This window comes from Coregonus clupeaformis, chromosome 15 (assembly GCF_020615455.1).
Source record: "Coregonus clupeaformis isolate EN_2021a chromosome 15, ASM2061545v1, whole genome shotgun sequence".
Taxonomy (NCBI): Eukaryota; Metazoa; Chordata; class Actinopteri; order Salmoniformes; family Salmonidae; genus Coregonus; species Coregonus clupeaformis.
In genome coordinates this window covers 17250883-17274383 of record NC_059206.1, presented here as the reverse complement: position 1 = coordinate 17274383, position 23501 = coordinate 17250883, and the positions used below count along the sequence as shown (strand labels likewise).

Below are 23501 nucleotides of genomic sequence, written 5' to 3'. Positions count from 1 at the left end.
ATGATTCACTTATGTTCCTAATCTAGCACCCCATAGAACATGCCTCTCAAGATAACATCCTGTATGCACTTGGGGCTGAATTGTATCTTGAGAAATGCCCACATACTGTATAAAAGTTTTGTATAAATCATGCATTGATGTCAAGGGGAGATTTGAACAAAGTTCATAGTCAGGATTCAACCGCTTGTCTCACAAATACTTCTTACATAGGATATTTATGATAATGATGATTGTGATGTTGTATTAACATTGTGTTCTAGACTCCCCCGTGTTCATCTCCCACCCCCACTTCTACAATGCTGACCCTGTCCTGCTGGACTTCGTACAGGGACTTCAGCCTACTGAGGGCGAACATGGACTCTTCATAGACATCCACCCTGTGAGTAACAGACAGACACACACACAGCTAGCTAGATAAACACACAGATGGCTAGCTAGCTAGAGACACGCACAGCATTTACACACACGTCTATAATGGGGTACAAATGCTTCAGGCTGCCTGGCGGCCCTCTGCCTGTCAGGCATAAGGAGCCTCATCAGTCAAGTCATCAATGACATTTTATTTGATCTCTGACACCAAGTGGTGACAGTAGCAAAGGAAAAACAAGCTGTGCGTGAAATAACTTGAGCACACCCGTAGTTTTGTCGACGCTTTGGACACTTCTTGTGTGTTCTTCTTATTATCGTTAGATGTAGTGTCATGGTCGAAAACGTACCCACCATAAACTATGGTATGAACAGAACATTAATGTACCCAGTATCTCTGTTTGCCCATAATGTCATTATCTATATTTATCTGGTATAAACCGAGTAGAGATCGTTGTCTTTATTGCCCACAACTCTTTCTGTCTGTGTGTTTACCACCCAGAGATGCAGTAAAAGTGAGGTTGTTTAGTCCTTATCTAAATTGGTTGTGTAAACACATCTGATCTGACAGCTGTAGGGAATGTCCAATGTTCATACCTACTGTCCTAGTGGCAATCACCTAACCCATAAAAACAGAGTGCGCTTGGCTATGGCAGTTTCTTACAATAATCTGTCCCCTGGACTGGGGGAAATTTGTCTTGGACATTCATTTTCAGAGACATTCACATGAGGACTCTAAGTTTAGAGGCAGGAGAAGCTAAAGCAGGGGTAGACAACTAGATTCAGCCGCTGGCCATTTTTATGGGATGGAGTGGATGGTCAGGGGGCTGGAACATAATTATAATAATTTGTACACTGCAAATTGACCACAACTAAGCCCCAAAATAAATTGTATTTGAAAATAACAATTTCATACTTTTGAATATTTTGAGACAAGATCATGTACAGTTGAAGTCGGAAGTTTACATACACTTAGGTTGGAGTCATTAAAACTCGTTTTTCAACCACTCCACAAATTTCTTGTTAACAAACTATATAGTTTTGGCAAGTCTGTTAGGACATCTACTTTGTGCATGACACAAGTAATTCTTCCAACAATTGTTTACTTATTCACTGTATCACAATTCCAGTGGGTCAGAAGTTTACATACACTAAGTTGACTGTGCCTTTAAACAGCTTGGAAAATTCCAGAAAATGATGTCATGGCTTTAGATGTTTCTGATAGGCTAATTGACATCATTTGAGTCAATTGGAGGTGTACCTGTGGATGTATTTCAAGGCCTACCTTCAAACTCAGTGCCTCTTTGCTTGACATCATGAGAAAATCTAAAAGAAATGTAGACCTCCACAAGTCTGGTTCATCCTTGGGAGCAATTTCCAAATGCCTGAAGGTACCACGTTCATCTGTACAAACAATAGTACGCAAGTATAAACACCATGGGACCACACAGCCGTCATACCGCTCAGGAAGGAGACGCGTTCTGTCTCCTAGAGATGAACGTACTTTGGTGCGAAAAGTACAAATCAATCCCAGAACAACAGCAAAGGACCTTGTGAAGATGCTGGAGGAAACAGGTACAAAATATCTATATCCACAGTAAAAACGAGTCCTATATCGACATAACCTGAAAGGCCGCTCAGCAAGAAAGAAGCCACTGCTCCAAAACCGCCATAAAAAAGCAAGACTATGGTTCGCAACTGCACATGGGGACAAATATCGTACTTTTTGGAGAAATGTCCTCTGGTCTGATGAAACAAAAATAGAACTGTTTAGCCATAATGACCATCGTTATGTTTGGAGGAAAAGGGAGCAGCTTGCAAGCCAAAGAACATCATCCCAACCGTGAAGCACGGGGGTGGCAGCATCATGCTGTGGGGGTGCTTTGCTGCAGGAGGGACTGGTGCACTTCACAAAATAGATGGCATCATGAGGAAGAAAAATTATGTGGATATATTGAAGCAACATCTCAAGACATCAGTCAGGAATTTAAAGCTTGGTCGCAAATTGGTCTTCCAAATGGCAGCTCTGTCAGGAGGAATGGGCCATAATTCACTCAACTTATTGTGGGAAGCTTGTGGAAGGCTACCCGAAACGTTTGACCCAAGTTAAACAATTTAAAGGTAATGCTACCAACTACTAATTGAGTGTATGTAAACTTCTGACCCACTGGGAATGTGATTAAATAAATAAAAGCTTAAATAAATCATTCTCTCTACTATTATTCTGACATTTCACATTCTTAAAATAAAGTGGTGATCCTAACTGACATAAGACAGGGAATTTCTACTAGGATTAAATGTCAGGAATTGTGAAAAACTGAGTTTAAATGTATTTGGCTAAGGTGTATGTAAACTTATGACTTCAACTGTATGTCTTTTTATTTGTGGGAAAACTTGGAAGAGATTTCCTAAATGATGATTTTAGTCTTTTTTATTTTTTAAATAGCTTGTGGGTCGCCTGTTGCTGACCCCTGAGCTAATGGATGTGAGAGCGGATATCACCCCTTTGTTTTACATTAATTTTTATTTTTTAACCTTTTTCTTTTGGTCCAGCTCCTGTGCCAAGTTGGCAGTACTGTATGTACACTCTGCACTGTACTCTTCATAGTACACAGAGGAGGACTTGGAATTGGTCAGACGCTAATAAGACCTTGCTGTAGAACCATGACAACATGAGTAGGTTTGTCGGACCGTAGGAGTGAAAACCGTTAGTGACCAGGGTAGCTGGGGTCCTCGATTATACAGAGGGCTTTGCTGTGGCAGCGGTTAGTGTAAATATCCTCTATAGATGGCAGCTCTGTCCTTTATGATTCTTTGTACAGTCTTCACAAGGCTTTGTATTGTGGTCACACAGGTTTTAGTTTGTGTGCCATATGGTAATACACCCAGTCAATGATTCAATTAGAAAAGTTCCCAGCTAAGTGTCTGACTGTCCATGCTTAACTCCCTCAGACATTAGCAGCTAAAAGTCTAGTCAGTGGAATCTGGGCACCCAGAACCAAAACATGCATGCTGATGGTAAAAAGTCTTGCGAGTCTTCAACTCCCACCTCCTCGCTTCCTTCTCAAGCGTATTAGAGGAGAAGGTCGAAAGTCCCTTCCCTCAGACCACCTTCTCCAATGTGTTTTGAGGAGGCAAGGAGAGAGGATGCGAAGAATCGCAGAAAGATAAATTGACAAAGAGCCCATGCCAGTGTGACCTGTAGCGATAAGCTAATTGTAATTGCAGTATTGATTATTATTTTGACGTGGGTGTTATGTTATGAAACCTGTGTTATGATGCCTGTATGGTACCACTAAACCAGATTAGTCCTATAAAATTAAGTAAGCCAAGATTTGAGGGTAAGGTGTGACTGGTCTTTTTGGCTGCGATCTACTGTTGCTGGCCAATACAGTGGAACAATCTTGGCACGATTTTATAATGTGGATGCAGGTGATTGAGATGAGGCACGTATGTGTGCACAAGAGCTGCTAGTATTTTGCCTCTTTATTTGGCCCATGGTACATAGTGGGATAAGATTAGCTTATGTTTATGATTGCTGACTAAGCAAGAATCACACACTTGTTTTAGATAACTCGTTTTCTCTACTCTCACACCAATGTCAATTATAAAGGCATGGTAGACACAAAAACTGCTATAAGCTTTTCCCAGCGATTGGTTAATTGACCAGTCTGTTGGTGTAGCAATTAAGGGGGATCAACCAGAACAGGGCTTGTACCAGTGACCTTTTGGTTCCAGGGCTATGGCTGCTGCGGTGACCTTACCACCACACCGCAGTCATGAGTCATGACCGCAGTAAAATTCCAAATGACCCTTGAGTCATGGTAATCTCCTTTATTTCACTCTGGACATGCCTTAGTAGCAGCCTACCCAACTTGCTAATGTTCATCAGGTCGCTAATGGCCTGGTACTCAGGGTTCTATTGTCCCTCTCGCTCTGACATCAATGCAAATGCTATCAAATCACATTAAACACTTAGCAAAACAGTATGTGCTTTAAAAACTCACCTCACTGTGATTTGATCAATTTGAAGAAAGAAGTTCAACAGCAGATTGAAACATGGCTGTTGTGGATGTTGTTTTAAAGCCTAACAGTAGTGCTTTCTAAGGTGATTAATTAAAAACACCCAAATGCATATTAGCGCTTATGCAAAAACATAGGCTTATATATGAGCCCCCCCAAAAAACTGAATTAAAATGATTGTGTGGCATTTATACAATACATAGCCAACCGAATATTACACATGGTAGAAAAACATGAATCAGAATTTTTGTAAGATATCTTTCGTACAAAATTGGTCTAACCTAAATTATACAAATTCAGATTTAGCCTATAATTATAGTGAATTTGTTTTAGATTTTGAATAGCCTAATAGGGCTTTTTTAAATTTTTATAATTAAGACTGTCACAGAATATCTCACCACCGTGCGTTTCTATCTCCTCCCCTCTCTTCTTCATTCCTTTCTCCAGCGCGCAGAGATGGGGGCTGTCAACAGTTTAATGGAATTTGTTTCGTTGTGAACATGTCACTATTGATGTTCCTGAGCAGAATACATTTTGTTTCCCAATTTAAGCACAGGGTAGTTTGGCCGGAATATCACCTGTGGCACAGCGAAATTACCAGAGTAGCATACCCAACATGAGTGAAAAAACGTACTGGTGGGAAAGTGGCCTCCAGTTGCTATTCCAGTACATACGGATGACTTTTTTGTCTTGCCCATTTTGATAATGGGCCATTCTAAATCAAAACTATTTTGACATATTAGTAAAGACAAGATTAAGTTGAGGGTCGTCTGATGGGTGAAAATATGATCACTTGTCGGGTGTTCAGCCTGCGGCAAGGAACAGGGTGGCAGGTTTTTTTGTTGTTGCGACTTTCTCAAATCATCAGCAGCCTATAGTCGCATCATGCAGCCCATGTATCTTTTGGATTTCTAAGGCATTCAAAGTTTTGTATCATTTACAACTAAAGTTGCCAAATACAGTTGAAGTCAGAAGTTTATAGTGGGGAGAACAAGTATTTGATACACTGCCGATTTTGCAGGTTTTCCTACTTACAAAGCATGTAGAGGTCTGTAATTTTTATCATAGGTACACTTCAACTGTGAGAGACGGAATCTAAAACAAAAATCCAGAAAATCACATTGTATGATTTTTAAGTAATTAATTTGCATTTTATTGCATGACATAAGTATTTGATCACTTACCAACCAGTAAGAATTCCGGCTCTCACAGACCTGTTAGTTTTTCTTTAAGAAGCCCTCCTGTTCGCCACTCATTACCTGTATTAACTGCACCTGTTTGAACTCGTTACCTGTATAAAAGACACCTGTCCACACACTCAATCAAACAGACTCCAACCTCTCCACAATGGCCAAGACCAGAGAGCTGTGTAAGGACATCAGGGATAACATTTTAGACCTGCACAAGGCTGGGATGGGCTACAGGACAATAGGCAAGTAGCTTGGTGAGAAGGCAACAACTGTTGGCGCAATTATTAGAAAATTGAAGAAGTTCAAGATGACGGTCAATCAACCTCAGTCTGGGGCTCCATGCAAGATCTCACCTCCTGGGGCATCAATGATCATGAGGAAGGTGAGGGATCAGCCCAGAACTACACGGCAGGACCTGGTCAATGACCTGAAGAGAGCTGGGACCACAGTCTCAAAGAAAACCATTAGTAACACACTACACCTTCATGGATTAAAATCCTGCAGCGCACGCAAGGTCCCCCTGCTCAAGCCAGCGCATGTCCAGGCCCGTCTGAAGTTTGCCAATGACCATCTGGATGATCCAGAGGAGGAATGGGAGAAGGTCATGTGGTCTGATGAGACAAAAATAGAGCTTTTTGGTCTAAACTCCACTCGCCGTGTTTGGAGGAAGAAGAAGGATGAATACAACCCCAATAACACCATCCCAACCATGAAGCATGGAGGTGGAAACATCATTCTTTGGGGATGCTTTTATGCAAAGGGAACAGGACGACTGCACCGTATTGAGGGGAGGATGGATGGGGTCATGTATCGCGAGATCTTGACCAACAACCTCCTTCCCTCAGTAAGAGCATTGAAGATGGGTCTTGGCTGGGTCTTCCAGCATGACAACGACCCGAAACACACAGCCAGGGCAACTAAGGAGTGGCTCCGTAAGAAGCATCTCAAGGTCCTGGAGTGGCCTAGCCAGTCTCCAGACCTGAACCCAATAGAAAATCTTTGGAGGGAGCTGAAAGTCCCGAAACCTGAAGGATCTGGAGAAGGTCTGTATGGAGGAGTCGGCCAAAATCCCTGCTGCAGTGTGTGCAAACCTGGTCAAGACCTACAGGAAATGTATGATCTCTGTAATTGCAAACAAAGATTTCTGTACCAAATATTAAGTTCTGATTTTCTGATGTATCAAATACTTATGTCATGAAATAAAATGCAAATGAATTACTTAAAAATCATACAATGTGATTTTTCTTTTTTTAGATTCCGTCTCTCACAGTTGAAGTGTACCTATGATAAAATTTACAGACCTCTACATGCTTTGTAAGTAGGAAAACCTGCAAAATCGGCAGAGTATCAAATACTTGTTCTCCCCACTGTACATACACCTTAGCCAAATACATTTAAACTCAGTTTTTCACAATTCCTGACATTTAATCCTTTTAGAAAATGTATGCACTCACTAACTGTAAGTCGCTCTGGATAAGAACGTCTGCTAAATGACTAAAATGTAAAATGTAGAAATTGTTTAACTTGGGTCAAACGTTTCGGTAGCCTTCCACAAGCTTCTCACAATAAGTTGAGTGAATTTTGGCCCATTCTTCCTGACAGAGCTGGTGTAACTCAGTCAGGTTTGTAGGCCTCCTTGCACGCACACGCCTTTTCAGTTCTGCCCACACATTTTCTATAGGATTGAGGTCAGGGATTTGTGATGGCCACTCCAATACCTTGACTTTGTTGTCCTTAAGCCATTTTGCCACAACTTTGGAAGTATGCTTGGGGTCATTGTCCATTTGGAAGACCCATTTGCGACCAAGCTTTAACTTCCTGACTGATGTCTTGAGATGTTTCTTCAATATATCCACATAATTTTCCTTCCTCATGATGCCATCTACAGTGGGGAAAAAAAGTATTTAGTCAGCCACCAATTGTGCAAGTTCTCCCACTTAAAAAGATGAGAGAGGCCTGTAATTTTCATCATAGGTACACGTCAACTATGACAGAAAAATGGAGAAAAAAAATCCAAAAAATCACATTGTAGGATTTTTTATGAATTTATTTACAAATTATGGTGGAAAATAAGTATTTGGTCACCTACAAACAAGCAAGATTTCTGGCTCTCACAAACCTGTAACTACTTCTTTAAGAGGCCCCTCTGTCCTCCACTCGTTACCTGTATTAATGGCACCTGTTTGAACGTGTTATCAGTGTAAAAGACACCTGTCCACAACCTCAAACAGTCACACTCCAAACTCCACTATGGCCAAGACCAAAGAGCTGTCAAAGGACACCAGAAACAAAATTGTAGACCTGCACCATGCTGGGAAGACTGAATCTGCAATAGGTAAGCAGCTTGGTTTGAAGAAATCAACTGTGGGAGCAATTATTAGGAAATGGAAGACATACAAGACCACTGATAATCTCCCTCGATCTGGAGCTCCACGCAAGATCTCACCCCGTGGGGTCAAAATGATCACAAGAACGGTGAGCAAAATTCCCAGAACCACACGGGGGGACCTAGTGAATGACCTGCAGAGAGCTGGGACCAAAGTAACAAAGCCTACCATCAGTAACACACTACGCCGCCAGGGACTCAAATCCTGCAGTGCCAGACGTGTCCCCCTGCTTAAGCCAGTACATGTCCAGGCCCGTCTGAAGTTTGCTAGAGTGCATTTGGATGATCCAGAAGAGGATTGAGAGAATGTCATATGGTCAGATGAAACCAAAATATAACTTTTTGGTAAAAACTCAACTCGTCGTGTTTGGAGGACAAAGAATGCTGAGTTGCATCCAAAGAACACCATACCTACTGTGAAGCATGGGGGTGGAAACATCATGCTTTGGGGCTGTTTTTCTGCAAAGGGACCAGGACGACTGATCCGTGTAAAGGAAAGAATGAATGGGGCCATGTATCGTGAGATTTTGAGTGAAAACCTCCTTCCATCAGCAATGGCATTGAAGATGAAACGTGGCTGGGTCTTTCAGCATGACAATGATCCCTAACACACCGCCCGGGCAATGGAGTGGCTTCGTAAGAAGCATTTCAAGGTCCTGGAGTGGCCTAGCCAGTCTCCAGATCTCAACCCCATAGAAAATCTTTGGAGGGAGTTGAAAGTCCGTGTTGCCCAGCGACAGCCCCAAAACATCACTATTCTAGAGGAGATCTGCATGGAGGAATGGGCCAAAATACCAGCAACAGTGTGTGAAAACCTTGTGAAGACTTACAGAAAACGTTTGACCTGTGTCATTGCCAACAAAGGGTATATAACAAAGTATTGAGAAACTTTTGTTATTGACCAAATACTTATTTTCCACCATAATTTGCAAATAAATTCATAAAAAATCCTACAATGTCATTTTTCTGGATTTTTTTTTCTCAATTTGTCTGTCATAGTTGACGTGTACCTATGATGAAAATTACAGGCCTCTCTCATCTTTTTAAGTGGGAGAACTTGCACAATTGGTGGCTGACTAAATACTTTTTTTCCCCACTGTATTTTGTGAAGTGCTCCAGTCCCTCCTGCAGCAAAGTACCCCCACAGCATGATGCTGCCACCCCCGTGCTTCACGGTTGGGATGGTGTTATTTTGCTTGCAAGCTGCCCCCTTTTCCCTCCAAACATAACGATGGTCATTATGGCCAAACAGTTCTATTTTCATTTCATTAGACCAGAGAACATTTCTCCAAAAAATACGATCTTTGTCCCCATGTGCAGTTGCAAACCGTAGTCTGGTTTTTTTATGGCGGTTTTGGAGCAGTGGCTTCTTCCTTGCTGAGCGGCCTTTCAGGTTATGTCGATATAGGACTCGTTTCACTGTGGATATACACTGCTCATAAAAATAAAGGGAACACTTAAACAACACAATGTAACTCCAAGTCAATCACACTTCTGTGAAATCAAACTGTCCACTTAGGAAGCAACACTGATTGACAATACATTTCACATGCTGTTGTGCAAATGGAATAGACAACAGGTGGAAATGATAGGCAATTAGCAAGACACCCCCAATAAAGGACTGGTTTTGCAGGTGGTGACCACAGACCACTTCTCAGTTCCTATGCTTCCTGGCTGATGTTTTGGTCACTTTTGAATGCTGGTGGTGCTTTCACTCTAGTGGTAGCATGATACGGAGTCTACAACCCACACAAGTGGCTCAGGTAGTGCAGCTCATCCAGGATGGCACATCAATGCGAGCTGTGGCAAGAAGGTTTGCTGTGTCTGTCAGCGTAGTGTCCAGAGCATGGAGGCGCTACCAGGAGACAGGCCAGTACATCAGGGGACGTGGAGGAGGCCGTAGGAGGGCAACAACCCAGCAGCAGGACTGCTACCTCCGCCTTTGTGCAAGGAGGAGCAGGAGGAACACTGCCAGAGCCCTGCAAAATGACCTCCAGCAGGCCACAAATGTGCATGTGTCTGCTCAAACGGTCAGAAACAGACTCCATGAGGGTGGTATGAGGGCCCGACGTCCACAGGTGGGGGTTGTGCTTACAGCCAAACACCGTGCAGGACTTTTGGCATTTGCCAGAGAACACCAAGATTGGCAAATTCGCCACTGGTGCCCTGTGCTCTTTACAGATGAAAGCAGGTTCACACTGAGCACATGTGACAGAGTCTGTAGACGCCGTGGAGAACGTTCTGCTGCCTGCAACATCCTCCAGCATGACCGGTTTGGCGGTGGGTCATTCATGGTGTGGGGTGGCATTTCTTTGGGGGCCGCACAGCCCTCCATGTGCTCGCCAGAGGTAGCCTGACTGCCATTAGGTACCGAGATGAGATCCTCAGACCCCTTGTGAGACCATATGCTGGTGCGGTTGGCCCTGGGTTCCTCCTAATGCAAGACAATGCTAGACCTCATGTGGCTGGAGTGTGTCAGCAGTTCCTGCAAGAGGAAGGCATTGATGCTATGGACTGGCCCGCCCGTTCCCCAGACCTGAATCCAATTGAGCACATCTGGGACTTCATGTCTCGCTCCATCCACCAACGCCACGTTGCACCACAGACTGTCCAGGAGTTGGCGGATGCTTTAGTCCAGGTCTGGGAGGAGATCCCTCAGGAGACCATCCGCCACCTCATCAGGAGCATGCCCAGGCATTGTAGGGGAGGTCATACAGGCACGTGGAGGCCACACACACTACTGAGCCTCATTTTGACTTGTTTTAAGGACATTACATCAAAGTTGGATCAGCCTGTAGTGTGGTTTTCCACTTTAATTTTGAGGGTGACTCCAAATCCAGACATCCATGGGTTGATAAATTTGATTTCCATTGATAATTTTTGTGTGATTTTGTTGTCAGCACATTCAACTATGTAAAGAAAAAAGTATTTAATAAGATTATTTCATTCATTCAGATCTAGGATGTGTTATTTTAGTGTTCCCTTTATTTTTTTGAGCAGTGTAGATACTTTTGTACCTGTTTCCTCCAGCATCTTCACAAGGTCCTTTGCTGTTGTTCTGGGATTGATTTGGGATTGATTTGCACTTTTAGCACCAAAGTATGTTAATCTCTAGGAGACAGAACGCGTCTCCTTCCTAAGCGGTATGATGGCTGCATGGTCCCATTGTGTTTATACTTGCGTACTATTGTTTGTACAGATGAACGTGGTACCTTCAGGCGTTTAGAAATTGCTCCCATGGATGAACCAGACTTGTGGAGGTCTACAATGTTGGCTCATTTCTTTTGATTTTCCCATGATGTCAAGCAAAGAGGCACCGAGTTTGAAGGTAGGCCTTGAAATACCTCCACAGGTACACCTACAATTGACTCAAATGATGTCAGTTAGCCTATCAGAAGCTTGTAAAGCCATGACATCATTTTCTGAAATTTTCCCAGCTTTTTAAAGGCACAGTCAACTTAGTGTATGTAAACTTCTGACCCACTGGAATTGTGATAGTGAGGGGAAAAAAGTATTTGATCCCCTGCTGATTTTGTACGTTTGCCCACTGACAAAGACATGATCAGTCTATACTTTTAATGGTATGTTTATTTGAACAGTGAGAGACAGAATAACAACAATGAAATCCAGAAAACGCATGTCAAAAATGTTATAAATTGACTTGCATTTTAATGAGGGAAATAAGTATTTGACCCCTCTGCAAAACATTACTTAGTACTTGGTGGCCACCTTGGTGTAGTTGGCCACCAGGTTTGCACACATCTCAGGAGGGATTTTGTCCCACTCCTCTTTGCAGATCTTCTCCAAGTCATTAAGGTTTCGAGACTGACGTTTGACAACTCGAACCTTCAGCTCCCTCCACAGATTTTCTATGGGATTAAGGTCTGGAGACTGGCTAGGCCACTCCAGGACCTTAATGTGCTTCTTCTTGAGCCACTCTTTTGTTGCCTTGGCCGTGTGTTTTGGGTCATTGTCATGCTGGAATACCCATCCACGACCCATTTTAAATGCCCTGGCTGAGGGAAGGAGGTTCTCACCCAAGATTTGACGGTACACGGCCCCGTCCATCGTCCCTTTGATGCGGTGAAGTTGTCCTGTTCCCTTAGCAGAAAAACACCCCCAAAGCATAATGTTTCCACCTCCTTGTTTGACGGTGGGGATGGTGTTCTTGGGGTCATAGGCAGCATTCCTCCTCCTACAAACACAGCGAGTTGAGTTGATGCCAAAGACCTCGATTTTGGTCTCATCTGACCACAACACTTTCACCCAGTTCTCCTCTGAATCATTCAGATGTTCATTGGCAATCTTCAGACGGGCCTGTATATGTGCTTTCTTGAGCAGGGGGACCTTGCAGGCGCTGCAGGATTTCAGTCCTTCACGGTGTAGTGTGTTACCAATAGTTTTCTTGGTGACTATGGTCCCAGCTGCCTTGAGATCATTGACAAGATCCTCCCGTGTAGTTCTGGGCTGATTCCTCACCGTTCTCATGATCATTGCAACTCCACGAGGTGAGATCTTGCATGGAGCCCCAGGCCGAGGGAGATTGACAGTTATTTTGTGTTTCTTCCATTTGCGAATAATCGCACCAACTGTTGTCACCTTCCCACTAAGCTGCTTGGCGATGGTCTTGTAGCCCATTCCAGCCTTGTGTAGGTCTACAGTCTTGTCCCTGACATCCTTGGAGAGCTCTTTGGTCTTGGCCATGGTGGAGAGTTTGTAATCTGATTGATTGCTTCTGTGGACAGGTGTCTTTCATACAGGTAACAAACTGAGATTAGGAGCACTCCCTTTAAGAGTGTGCTCCTAATCTCAGCTCGTTACCTGTATAAAAGACACCTGGGAGCCAGAAATCTTTCTGATTGAGAGGGGGTCAAATACTTATTTCTCTCATTAAAAGGAAATCAATTTATAACATTTTTGACATGCGTTTTTCTGTCTCTCACTGTTCAAATAAACCTACCATTAAAATTATAGACTGATCATTTCTTTGTCAGTGGGCAAACGTACAAAATCAGCAGGGGATCAAATACTTTTTTCCCTCACTGTATAAGTGAAATAATTTGTCTGTAAACAATTGTTGGAAAAATTACTTGTCATGCACAAAGTAGATGTCCTAACAGACTTGCCAAAACTATAGTTTGTTAACAAGAAATTTGTGGAGTGGTTGAAAAACGAGTTTTAATGACTCCAACCTAAGTGTATGTAAACTTCAGACTTCAACTGTAACTCTAAATCTTGCATATAGGACCTGTTTCAAATTATCACTTTTACACTCAAAATATCAATTCTATTTCATTCAGCGAAGTTCAATTATATTCTTCTGACTATAAAATAATGGCACAGTATTTATAAGCATATCTTGTCTGCTAAATGAACAAGCCTATGGTGCATAGCCAAATACATTTGGCCAGCTCATATTGTGTTATTCTGAAATACATTTTCTTCATATCATGTTTCTTTTGACCTGCCTAAAATAAATAATGTATTTGTGATGGTGAATGTTCAGTTGATTTATGATCCTAAGACATGCATCAGAGGCTTTTGTGCTGCTTGTATGAGTGGAGCCTGGAGATGCTAAACATGTTTGTTCATTTAATGGTAAACTACCGTGAGACCAGCAGTGTTTTGCATGACAATAAGGTCTGATAAAATCTAATGACTGCCACAGCCCTATCCATGGGAAGTGCAGTAGTGCACTACCTCCTGTGCCACTAACTCAGTCCTCTTGGTCCTCTTTAATAGAGGACGTGGAAGTTTACTTCCATACAGGGAGGGTTCTTTAGCTAAGTGAAGACATGACGTTCATAACTGCTGCTGTAACTATTGGCAGGCAGTGGGGTCAGACAGGGACAGTTGAGCCATGCAGAGCTCGAGGAGGGAGAGTGGAGGAAGGCTCCCCGATGTGGGATTAACCATTGAGTTAGATCCCAGCATGACTCCTTGCGGTCCCAAAGGTCCATCCAACTCTCCTAGAACTGTCTCCTAGACAGAACTCTCTGAACAGAACCAGAACAGGATAATATAACTCTCTCCTCAAATGATCCAAGTGTTTTTTTTCTATCTCTCTCTCTCTCTCTCTCTCTGTGTGTTAGTGTGTGTTTGTGGGATGGGTGTGTGTGCAGGGGGGAAGGGTGCGGGTATATGTGTATGACTGTGTGTGCATGGTACTCACACTACCCCACCTACTGTACAGTTCCTCACCACCTCTGGGTCTGGCTGTGGTCTTGTTTGCATCTGGATGTTTGTTTCCAGGCAGGGTGTAGTCTCAACAGTCTTGTGGAGAAACAGAATTGGGGTTTTTACTGAACGAAGATGGGCCTGAAAAACAGCATTGGAACTGTTAGAATGAAGTATATCTACTAAATTGGCATGTAACAACTTCAAGGTGTGTGACACAGATTAAGCCTATTTCTGGATTTAAAAAGTTTAAATGGAAAAGTTATATTAAGCATGCTTTTTAGTCCAGGACTAGGCTCAATCTGTCTGGCAAGCTGGCCCCAACAGCCTCTAGGCAGTCACGAGCTTGCCCACCCCACCCCCCTTTTTGTTGAAACTTGCTAACGGAAGTCCAAACAATAAGGTCATATTTTGACAACTTGTATGAACAGAGTTGCTGATCTGTCAAATACATATTGTCTACGGTTTAACTGTATAGTCTAGTTTAACACTTCAGTTTTTGACCTCACCTGACAGACCCTGACTGTATCTAATCTCCAGTTTTGATAATGACAGATTAATGACCTCCCTTCAGTCAGTTTTCACTAATTATCTATTGATGTATGTAACCCATAGATCTGTACTGAGATGTTAGCTAATGGACTCAGTAGATAATGTTGATTTGTCAGTCTGTTTTATGAGTGTAGGCAGTAAAATGTTATTGTGACTAAGGTTGGAGATCACTCTTATTGTCCCATGTTATCCACTAATGTGGTGTGATATGGTACAGGCAGGTATTGATGTTTCAGATGGGGTGAAAAACAACTCTCATGGCTTGTGAAAGTGTCTGCTTGGACAACTAATACTCTCACCTCAAGTGAAATCACTAACGATCTGAGATTATCCTAATGTGCCTCTCTCTTAATAACAATGGTTGTTTCTCAAACCTTTCTGTGTTGGGATGCACATGAATCCTTTCAAATGATCTTTTCACAAAACAAATCAATAACACCAGCTAGTGTTTCTAGCTAGGACCCAATCTTCAGCTGTTAGTATGATCCATAAGCAGCATACCACCCTGCATCCCACTGCTGGCTTGCCTCTGAAGCTAAGCAGGTTTGGTCCTTGTCGGTCCCTGCATGGGAGACTAGATGTTGCTGGAAGTGGTGTTGGAGGGTCAGTAGGAGGCACTCTTTCCTCTAGTCTAAAAAAAATATATCCCAATGCCCCAGGGCAGTGATTGGGGACATTGCCCTGTGTAGGGTGCAGTCTTTCGGATGGGACGTTAAACGGGTGTCCTGACTCTCTGTGGTCACTAAAGAGCCCATTGAACTTATCGTAAGAGTGGGGGTGTTAACCCTGGTGTCCTGGCTAACTTCCCAATCTGGCCCTCATACAGTCATGGCCAGCTAATCATCCCCACCTTCCAATTGGATCATTTATCTCCCCTCCTCTCCCCTGTAACTATTCCCCAGGTCGTTGCTGTAAAATGAGATATTTTACCAGGTAAGTAACTGAGAAAACTAAGAGATAAATAAAACATAATAAGGAAGTTCCCCCACACTATTTTGGAATCCCTTCCTTAGAAGCATATAAACAGCTTTGTCTGTTTGCCTGCTTATCTATCGATCTAACACTTCTTATTAACTACAGTAGATTGTGGGGAAATATTTACAGCATGAAGAGCAACGCAAACATTCCCATATGACAGGACAGGGCAAAGAGTAAAGTACAGCAGAGTAATCCGTATGAGGAGGATATAGATAACTTAGATATAGATCACCCATAAAACATTGATATGGATATATCTTGATCAGGTCACCTGACTATGTAGGCCTATACAGTACAATGTTTATTCCTCCATTTGAAACTAGGGAACTACACACACACACATTGCTGTATGACAGGCATTAAAGGTTTAATTTCTAAGTAAGACTGGGGACAAAAATCTTTTTTTTATGTTAGGCAAATGTTTTCAATATGTTTCTCTTATATTGTAAAAGGACTAAGCCCGCTAACAGACAAGTCATAGTTGATTGTGTGTGGGACCGATGCTCAGTCTCTGTCCAGAGGGTATTTTTGCACTTAATGTGCATGTGTGTCCATATGCATCCGCACATATGTAAGTCCCTTGAGTATTAATTTAGCTAGGTGTGTGTGTGTTCCTGTTTTTGACAAAGTACAGACTTTAAGCAGCCTGGGGATGGCTTGGAAAACAGAGCGATGGTCAAGGAGACTGTCAGTCCGGTTATGATGACAAAGTCGTTTTGTGCCACAAACTATTGTGAGTTTGGAAACCAAGGGAGTGGAATGAGATAACCCTGGTAGAAGAGAAAAGAGGGAGACGAGACGTTTGATTCTAGCTCTCACTAAGCGTAACGACTGCTTCTTCAACTTAGAGGCCAAAGAGCCCTTGTCCAAATGCTAAATCTATTTCAATTGGTCGCCTCAGTATTTAGAGTGCACTCAGCACAGACCACTTCTTTGTCATTAGCGATGTCTAGGGAACATGTTTCTCTCTCTTCCTCCAACAACCCAACATTGTTTACTTGCTTGCTGTGGCAAGTATTTTCCCTATTTGACTTATTGAAGTTGTAAAGATGTTTATGAATATCTCTCTCTCTCTGCAGGAGACTGGTGTGCCTCTGAATGTGTCTATCCGTCTGCAGCTCAACTTGTACATGAAGAAGGTGTCTGGAATCACGTAAGGATAACCCCTACCCAGGGCCTCTAACCTTTTTTGTTCACCAGCCACTGTGGCAGGTAGATGAAAAAAATAAATAATCTACCAGTCACTCAGATTTCTTTTTAAAGTGTATCGTTGCCCTTTAATGATTTCTGCCGCACCTTGCAAAAGACTGGTGATTGGGAAGGGTGATACCGAGTCAGTTGCACAACTGAATGCATTCAACTGAAATGTCTCTTCCGCATTTAACCCAACCCCTCTGAATCAGAGAGGTGCTGGGGGCTGCCTTAATCGACGTCCACGGCGCCCGGGGAGCAGTTGTTGTGGTAACTCCCTTGTTCAAGGGCAGAACGGCAGATTTTTCTGGCTACAGAGCCACTTAGCCAGGTAGTAGACGCGAACTGGCTGAATCGATTCAGTGGCTAGCTTTGCACTTACAGTGGGGAAAAAAAGTATTTAGTCAGCCACCAATTGTGCAAGTTCTCCCACTTAGAAAGATGAGAGAGGCCTGTAATTTTCATCATAGGTACACGTCAACTATGACAGACAAAATGAGAAAAAGAAATCCAGAAAATCACATTGTAGGATTTTTAATGAATTTATTTGCAAATTATGGTGGAAAATAAGTATTTGGTCAATAACAAAAGTTACTCAATACTTTGTTATATACCCTTTGTTGGCAATGACACAGGTCAAACGTTTTCTGTAAGTCTTCACAAGGTTTTCACACACTGTTGCTGGTATTTTGGCCCATTCCTCCCTGCAGATCTCCTCTAGAGCAGTGATGTTTTGGGGCTGTCGCTGGGCAACACGGACTTTCAACTCCCTCCAAAGATTTTCTATGGGGTTGAGATCTGGAGACTGGCTAGGCCACTCCAGGACCTTGAAATGCTTCTTACGAAGCCACTCCTTCGTTGCCCGGGCGGTGTGTTTGGGATCATTGTCATGCTGAAAGACCCAGCCACGTTTCATCTTCAATGCCCTTGCTGATGGAAGGAGGTTTACACTCAAAATCTCACGATACATGGCCCCATTCATTCTTTCCTTTACACGGATCAGTCGTCCTGGTCCCTTTGCAGAAAAACAGCCCCAAAGCATGATGTTTCCACCCCCATGCTTCACAGTAGGTATGGTGTTCTTTGGATGCAACTCAGCATTCTTTGTCCTCCAAACACGACAAGTTGAGTTTTTACCATAAAGTTCTATTTTGGTTTCATCTGAACATATGACATTCTCCCAATCCTCTTCTGGATCATCCAAATGCACTCTAGCAATCTTCAGACGGGCCTGGACATGTACTGGCTTAAGCAGGGGGACACATCTGGCACTGCAGGATTTGAGTCCCTGGCGGCGTAGTGTGTTACTGATGGTAGGCTTTGTTACTTTGGTCCCAGCTCTCTGCAGATCATTCACTAGGTCCCCCCGTGTGGTTCTGGGATTTTTGCTCACCGTTCTTGTGATCATTTTGACCCCACGGGGTGAGATCTTGCGTGGAGCCCCAGATCGAGGGAGATTATCAGTGGTCTTGTATGTCTTCCATTTCCTAATAATTGCTCCCACAGTTGATTTCTTCAAACGAAGCTGCTTACCTATTGCAGATTCAGTCTTCCCAGCCTGGTGCAGGTCTACAATTTTGTTTCTGGTGTCCTTTGACAGCTCTTTGGTCTTGGCCATAGTGAAGTTTGCAGTGTGACTGTTTGAGGTTGTGGACAGGTGTCTTTTATACTAATAACAAGTTCAAACAGGTGCCATTAATACAGGTAACGAGTGGAGGACAGAGGAGCCTCTTAAAGAAGAAGTTACAGGTCTGTGAGAGCCAGAAATCTTGCTTGTTTGTAGGTGACCAAATACTTATTTTCCACCATAATTTGCAAATAAATTCATTAAAAATCCTACAATGTGATTTTCTGGTTTACTGGTAACCAGAGTCGTTCAAGGGAATTCAGGACATGGGTGACTAGTCAACGTTAGCTTGGCTCTCTCTGTGTGTTCGTGCCGTGGGAGGAGGGTTTTTTCATTGGCAAAGAGCAATGGCTAGCTAGTATGCTAACTATTCTAGCTAACTAACTGGCTGAATAAGTTGACGACGGACTCACTCAAACTGTCAAAACTAACCTAAAACTTTACACAACGTTAGACACGGAGACTAATGATCTGCTTGGCGTGTTAACACACTGGTGGTTTGCTGTAACCGAGTATTGGTGCTAAACCGTGTTATTGGAGGCTGGCATGCTAGTTGGCTATGGCGTCATAGGATTCGGTGCCCTGGACGGTTTTCACGGAAGAATACTGTACCAAGTTAGCTAGCTGAATAAACTAAGTTAGTCTATTCCTAGAAAACATTGAACCGCTGTAGTTTACAACAATTATAATTTCTAAAGTGAAGTTGGGAGAGTTATATTTGAGTGTTTCAGTGAAACGTAAGTGAGGGAGGCCCCGCTCTCTCGCTTTCCCAGATGTTTAGTTCATTTCATTCCGATCTCCTTTGCATTATTGTAGCCGTTTTCTGTAGCCTGTCAACTATGTGTCTATCTATCCCTGTTCTCTCCTCTCTGCACAGGCCATACAAACGCTTCACACCATGTGGCTGTTGCCACTCTAACCTGGTAGTCCCTGCGCGCACGACCGACGTGGAGTTCCAGGTCTCTGGGAGCCTCTGGAAATGCCGTTCTGCGGCCAACAAGGCAGAGTTCATCTCAGCCTATGCTACCCTCCAGTCCCTTGACTTCTTGGCGCTGACGGAAACATGGATTACCACAGAAAACACTGCTACTCCCACTGCTCTTTCCTCGTCTGACCATGTGTTCTCGCATACCCCGAGAGCATCTGGTCAGCGCGGCGGTGGCACAGGAATCCTCTCTTTTCCCCCTGACCCATCTGTCTATCTCCTCATTTGAATTCCATGCTGTCACAGTCACTAGCCCATTCAAGCTTAACATCCTTGTCATTTATCGCCCTCCAGGTTCCCTTGGAGAGTTCATCAATGAGCTTGACGCCTTGATAAGTTCCTTTCCTGAGGATGGCTCACCCCTCACAGTTCTGGGTGACTTTAACCTCCCCTACGTCTGCCTTTGACTCATTTCGCTCTGCCTCCTTCTTTCCACTCCTTTCCTCTTTTGACCTCACCCTCTCACCGTCCCCCCCTACTCACAAGGCAGGCAATACGCTTGACCTCATCTTTACTAGATGCTGTTCTTCTACTAATCTCACTGCAACTCCCCTCCAAGTCTCCGACCACTACTTTGTATCCTTTTCTCTCTCGCTCTCCTCCAACACTACTCACTCTGCCCCTACTCAGATGGTAATGTGCCGTCGCAACCTTCACTCTCTCCCGCTACTCTCTCCTCTTCCATCCTATCATCTCTTCCCCCTGCTAAATCCTTCTCCCTCTGATCTCCTGATTCTGCCTCCTCAACCCTCCTCTCCTCCCTTTCTGCATCTTTTGACTCTGTATGTCCCCTATCCTCCCGGCCGGCTCGGTCCTCCCCTCCTGCTCCGTGGCTTGACGACTCATTGCGAGCTCACAGAAGAGGGCTCCGGGCAGCCGAGCGGAAATGGAGGAAAACTAGACTCCCTGCGGACCTATCATCTTTTCACTCCCTCTTCTCTACATTCTCTTCCTCTGTTTCCGCTGCCAAAGCCACTTTCTACCACTCTGAATTTCAAGCCTCTGCCTCTAACCCTAGGAAGCTCTTTGCCACCTTCTCCTCCCTGCTGAATCCTCCTCCTCCCTCTCTGTGGATGACTTTGTCAACCATTTTGAAAAGAAGGTTGACAACATCAGATCCTCATTTATTAAGACAAATGACACCGCTGGTCCTGCTCACACTGCCCTACCCTATGCTTTGACTTCTTTCTCCCCTCTCTCTCCAGATGAAATCTTGCGACTTGTATTGGCCGGCCGCCCAACAACCTGCCCGCTTGACCCTATCCCCTCCTCTCTTCTCCAGACCATTTCCGGTGACCTTCTCCCTTACCTCACCTCGCTCATCAACTCATCCTTGACCGCTGGCCATGTCCCTTCCGTCTTCAAGAGAGCGAGAGTTGCACCCCTCCTCAAAAAACCTACACTCGATCCCTCCGATGTCAACAACTACAGACCAGTATCCCTTCTTTCTTTTCTCTTCAAAACTATTGAGCGTGCCGTCTCTAGCCAACTCTCCTGCTATCTCTCTCAGAATGACCTTCTTCATCCAAACCAGTCAGGTTTCAAGATTGGTCATTCAACTGAGACTGCTCTTCTCTGTGTCACGGAGGCTCTCCGCACTGCTAAAGCTAACTCTCTCTCCTCTGCTCTTATCCTTCTAGAACTATCCGCTGCCTTTGATACTGTGAACCATCAGATCCTCCTCTCCACCCTCTCCGAGTTGGGCATCTCCGGCGTTGCTCACTCTTGGATTGCGTCCTACTTGACAGGTCGCTCCTACCAGGTGGCGTGGCGAAAATCTGTCTCCGCACCACGTGCTCTCACCACTGGCGTCCCCCAGGGCTCAGTTCTAGGCCCTCTCCTATTTTCTCTATACACCAAGTCACTTGGCTCTGTCATATCCTCACATGGTCTCTCCTATCATTGCTACACAGACGACACACAATTAATTTTCTCCTTTCCCCTTCTGATAACCAGGTGGCGAATCACATCTCTGCATGTCTGGCAGACATATCAGTGTGGATGTCCGGATCACCACCTCAAGCTGAACCTCTGCAAGATGGAGCTGCTCTTCCTCCCGGGGAAGGAATGCCCGCTCCATGATCTCGCCATCACGGTTGACAACTCCATTGTGTCCTCCTCCCAGAGTGCAAAGAACCTTGGCATGACCCTGGACAACACCCTGTCGTTCTCCGCTAACATCAAAGCGGTGACCTGATCCTGCAGGTTCATGCTCTACAACATTCGCAGAATACGACCCTACTTTACACAGAAAGCGGCACAGGTCCTAATCCAGTCACTTGTCATCTCCCGTCTGGATTACTGCAACTCGCTGTTGGCTGGGCTCCCTGCCTGTGCCATTAAACCCCTACAACTTAGCCAGAACGCTGCAGCCCGTCTAGTGTTCAACCTTCCCAAGTTCTCTCATGTCACCCCGCTCCTCCGCACACTCCACTGGCTTCCAGTTGAGGCTCGCATCTACTACAAGACCATGGTGCTTGCCTACGGAGCTGTGAGGGGAACGGCACCTCCTTACCTTCAGATTCTGATTAGACCCTACACCCAAACGAGGGCACTACGTTCATCCACCTCTGGCCTGCTAGCTCCCCTACCTCTACGGAAGCACAGTTCCCGCTCAGCCCAGTCAAAGCTATTCGCTGCTCTGGCACCCCAATGGTGGAATAAGCTCCCCCACGACGCCGGGACAGCAGAGTCACTGACCACCTTCCGGAGACACTTGAAACCCTACCTCTTTAAGGAATACCTGGAATAATATAAAGTAATCCTTCTAACCCCCCATAAAAAAAAGAAGAAGAAAAGTGGTTGTCCCACTGGCTATCATAAGTTGAATGCACCAATTTGTAAGTCGCTCTGGATAAGAGCGTCTGCTAAATTATGTAAATGTTATAACGTTACACAGGCATTCTCATGCCGTAATGTCTTCAGAAGGTTGTAAGAAATGGCCTACAAATCACTGATGCATTCTTTAATTAATATTCTTTACATGTGGGCTTTGGATTGCCCAAGTGCTCTGTGTAACCACTGCTAGACATTCTGCCCGCCAATGCCAAAATCTACACGCATTTGGTGGGTGGAGGGTGTTAATTTTAGGTCCTGCCTCTGATCTATAACTATCTAACCCCCAACCCATCACTCCATAGTTCAACATGTGCATGTCATAAAGGACAATCCCTGACCCCTGACCTTTAGCCACAAAGCTGGAGGGTCCTGTTCAATCTGGGAGTTTCTGAGGAGAGAACAACAGTCTTCCTCTGCGGTGACAGTTTCATGCATTTGTGTGTATAACTGTGTGACGATTTGTCTTTGTTTGTCTGGTGCAGGGAAACAGGGAAGATCTCAGAGGTGATGATGCCCATGATCTGGTTTGAGGAGGTGACTGATGATGAGGATATTACTGGGTTCTCTTACCCCCTTAACTTGCTTTATACCCCAAACCCATCTCTCCACCCTTAACCTGCTGTATACCCCATACCCATCTCTCCACCCTTAACCTGCTGTATACCCCATACCCATCTCTCCACCCTTAACCTGCTGTATACCCCATACCCATATCTCCACCCTTAACCTGCTGTATACCCCATACCCATCTCTCCACCCCCAACCTGCTGTATACCCCATACCCATCTCTCCACCCTTAACCTGCTGTATACCCCATACCCATCTCTCCACCCTTAACCTGCTGTATATCCCATACCCATCTCCACCCTTAACCTGCTGTATACCCCATACCCATCTCTCCACCCTTAACCTGCTGTATACCCCATACCCATCTCTCCACCCTTAACCTGCTGTATACCCCATACCCATCTCTCCACCCCCAACACTCTCCACCCCTAACCTCTGGACTCCGACATTGCTCGTCCTAATATTACATAATTCCATTATTTTACTTTTTAGATTTGTGTGTATTGTTAGATATTACTGCACTGTTGGAGCTAGGAACACAAGCATTTCGCTATACCCGCAATAACATCTGCTAAATATGTGTATGCGATCAATAACATTTGATTCGATTTTTTAACCTGC

The 23501-nt window shown here is 44.2% G+C and overlaps 1 protein-coding gene across 6 annotated transcripts in view; it reads left to right on the top strand.

The window, feature by feature from the left end:
* Nucleotides 1-23501, top strand: part of LOC121582691 (scavenger receptor class B member 1) — a 61716-nt gene that overhangs the window by 32845 nt on the left and 5370 nt on the right. For all 6 annotated transcript variants that reach the window (XM_041898694.2, XM_041898692.2, XM_041898693.2 and 3 more), the window contains exons 8-10: nucleotides 261-379; nucleotides 16752-16825; nucleotides 22796-22847. In XM_041898694.2, coding sequence (XP_041754628.1) covers nucleotides 261-379; nucleotides 16752-16825; nucleotides 22796-22847 — 245 coding nt within the window. The remainder of the gene's footprint in view (nucleotides 1-260; nucleotides 380-16751; nucleotides 16826-22795; nucleotides 22848-23501) is intronic.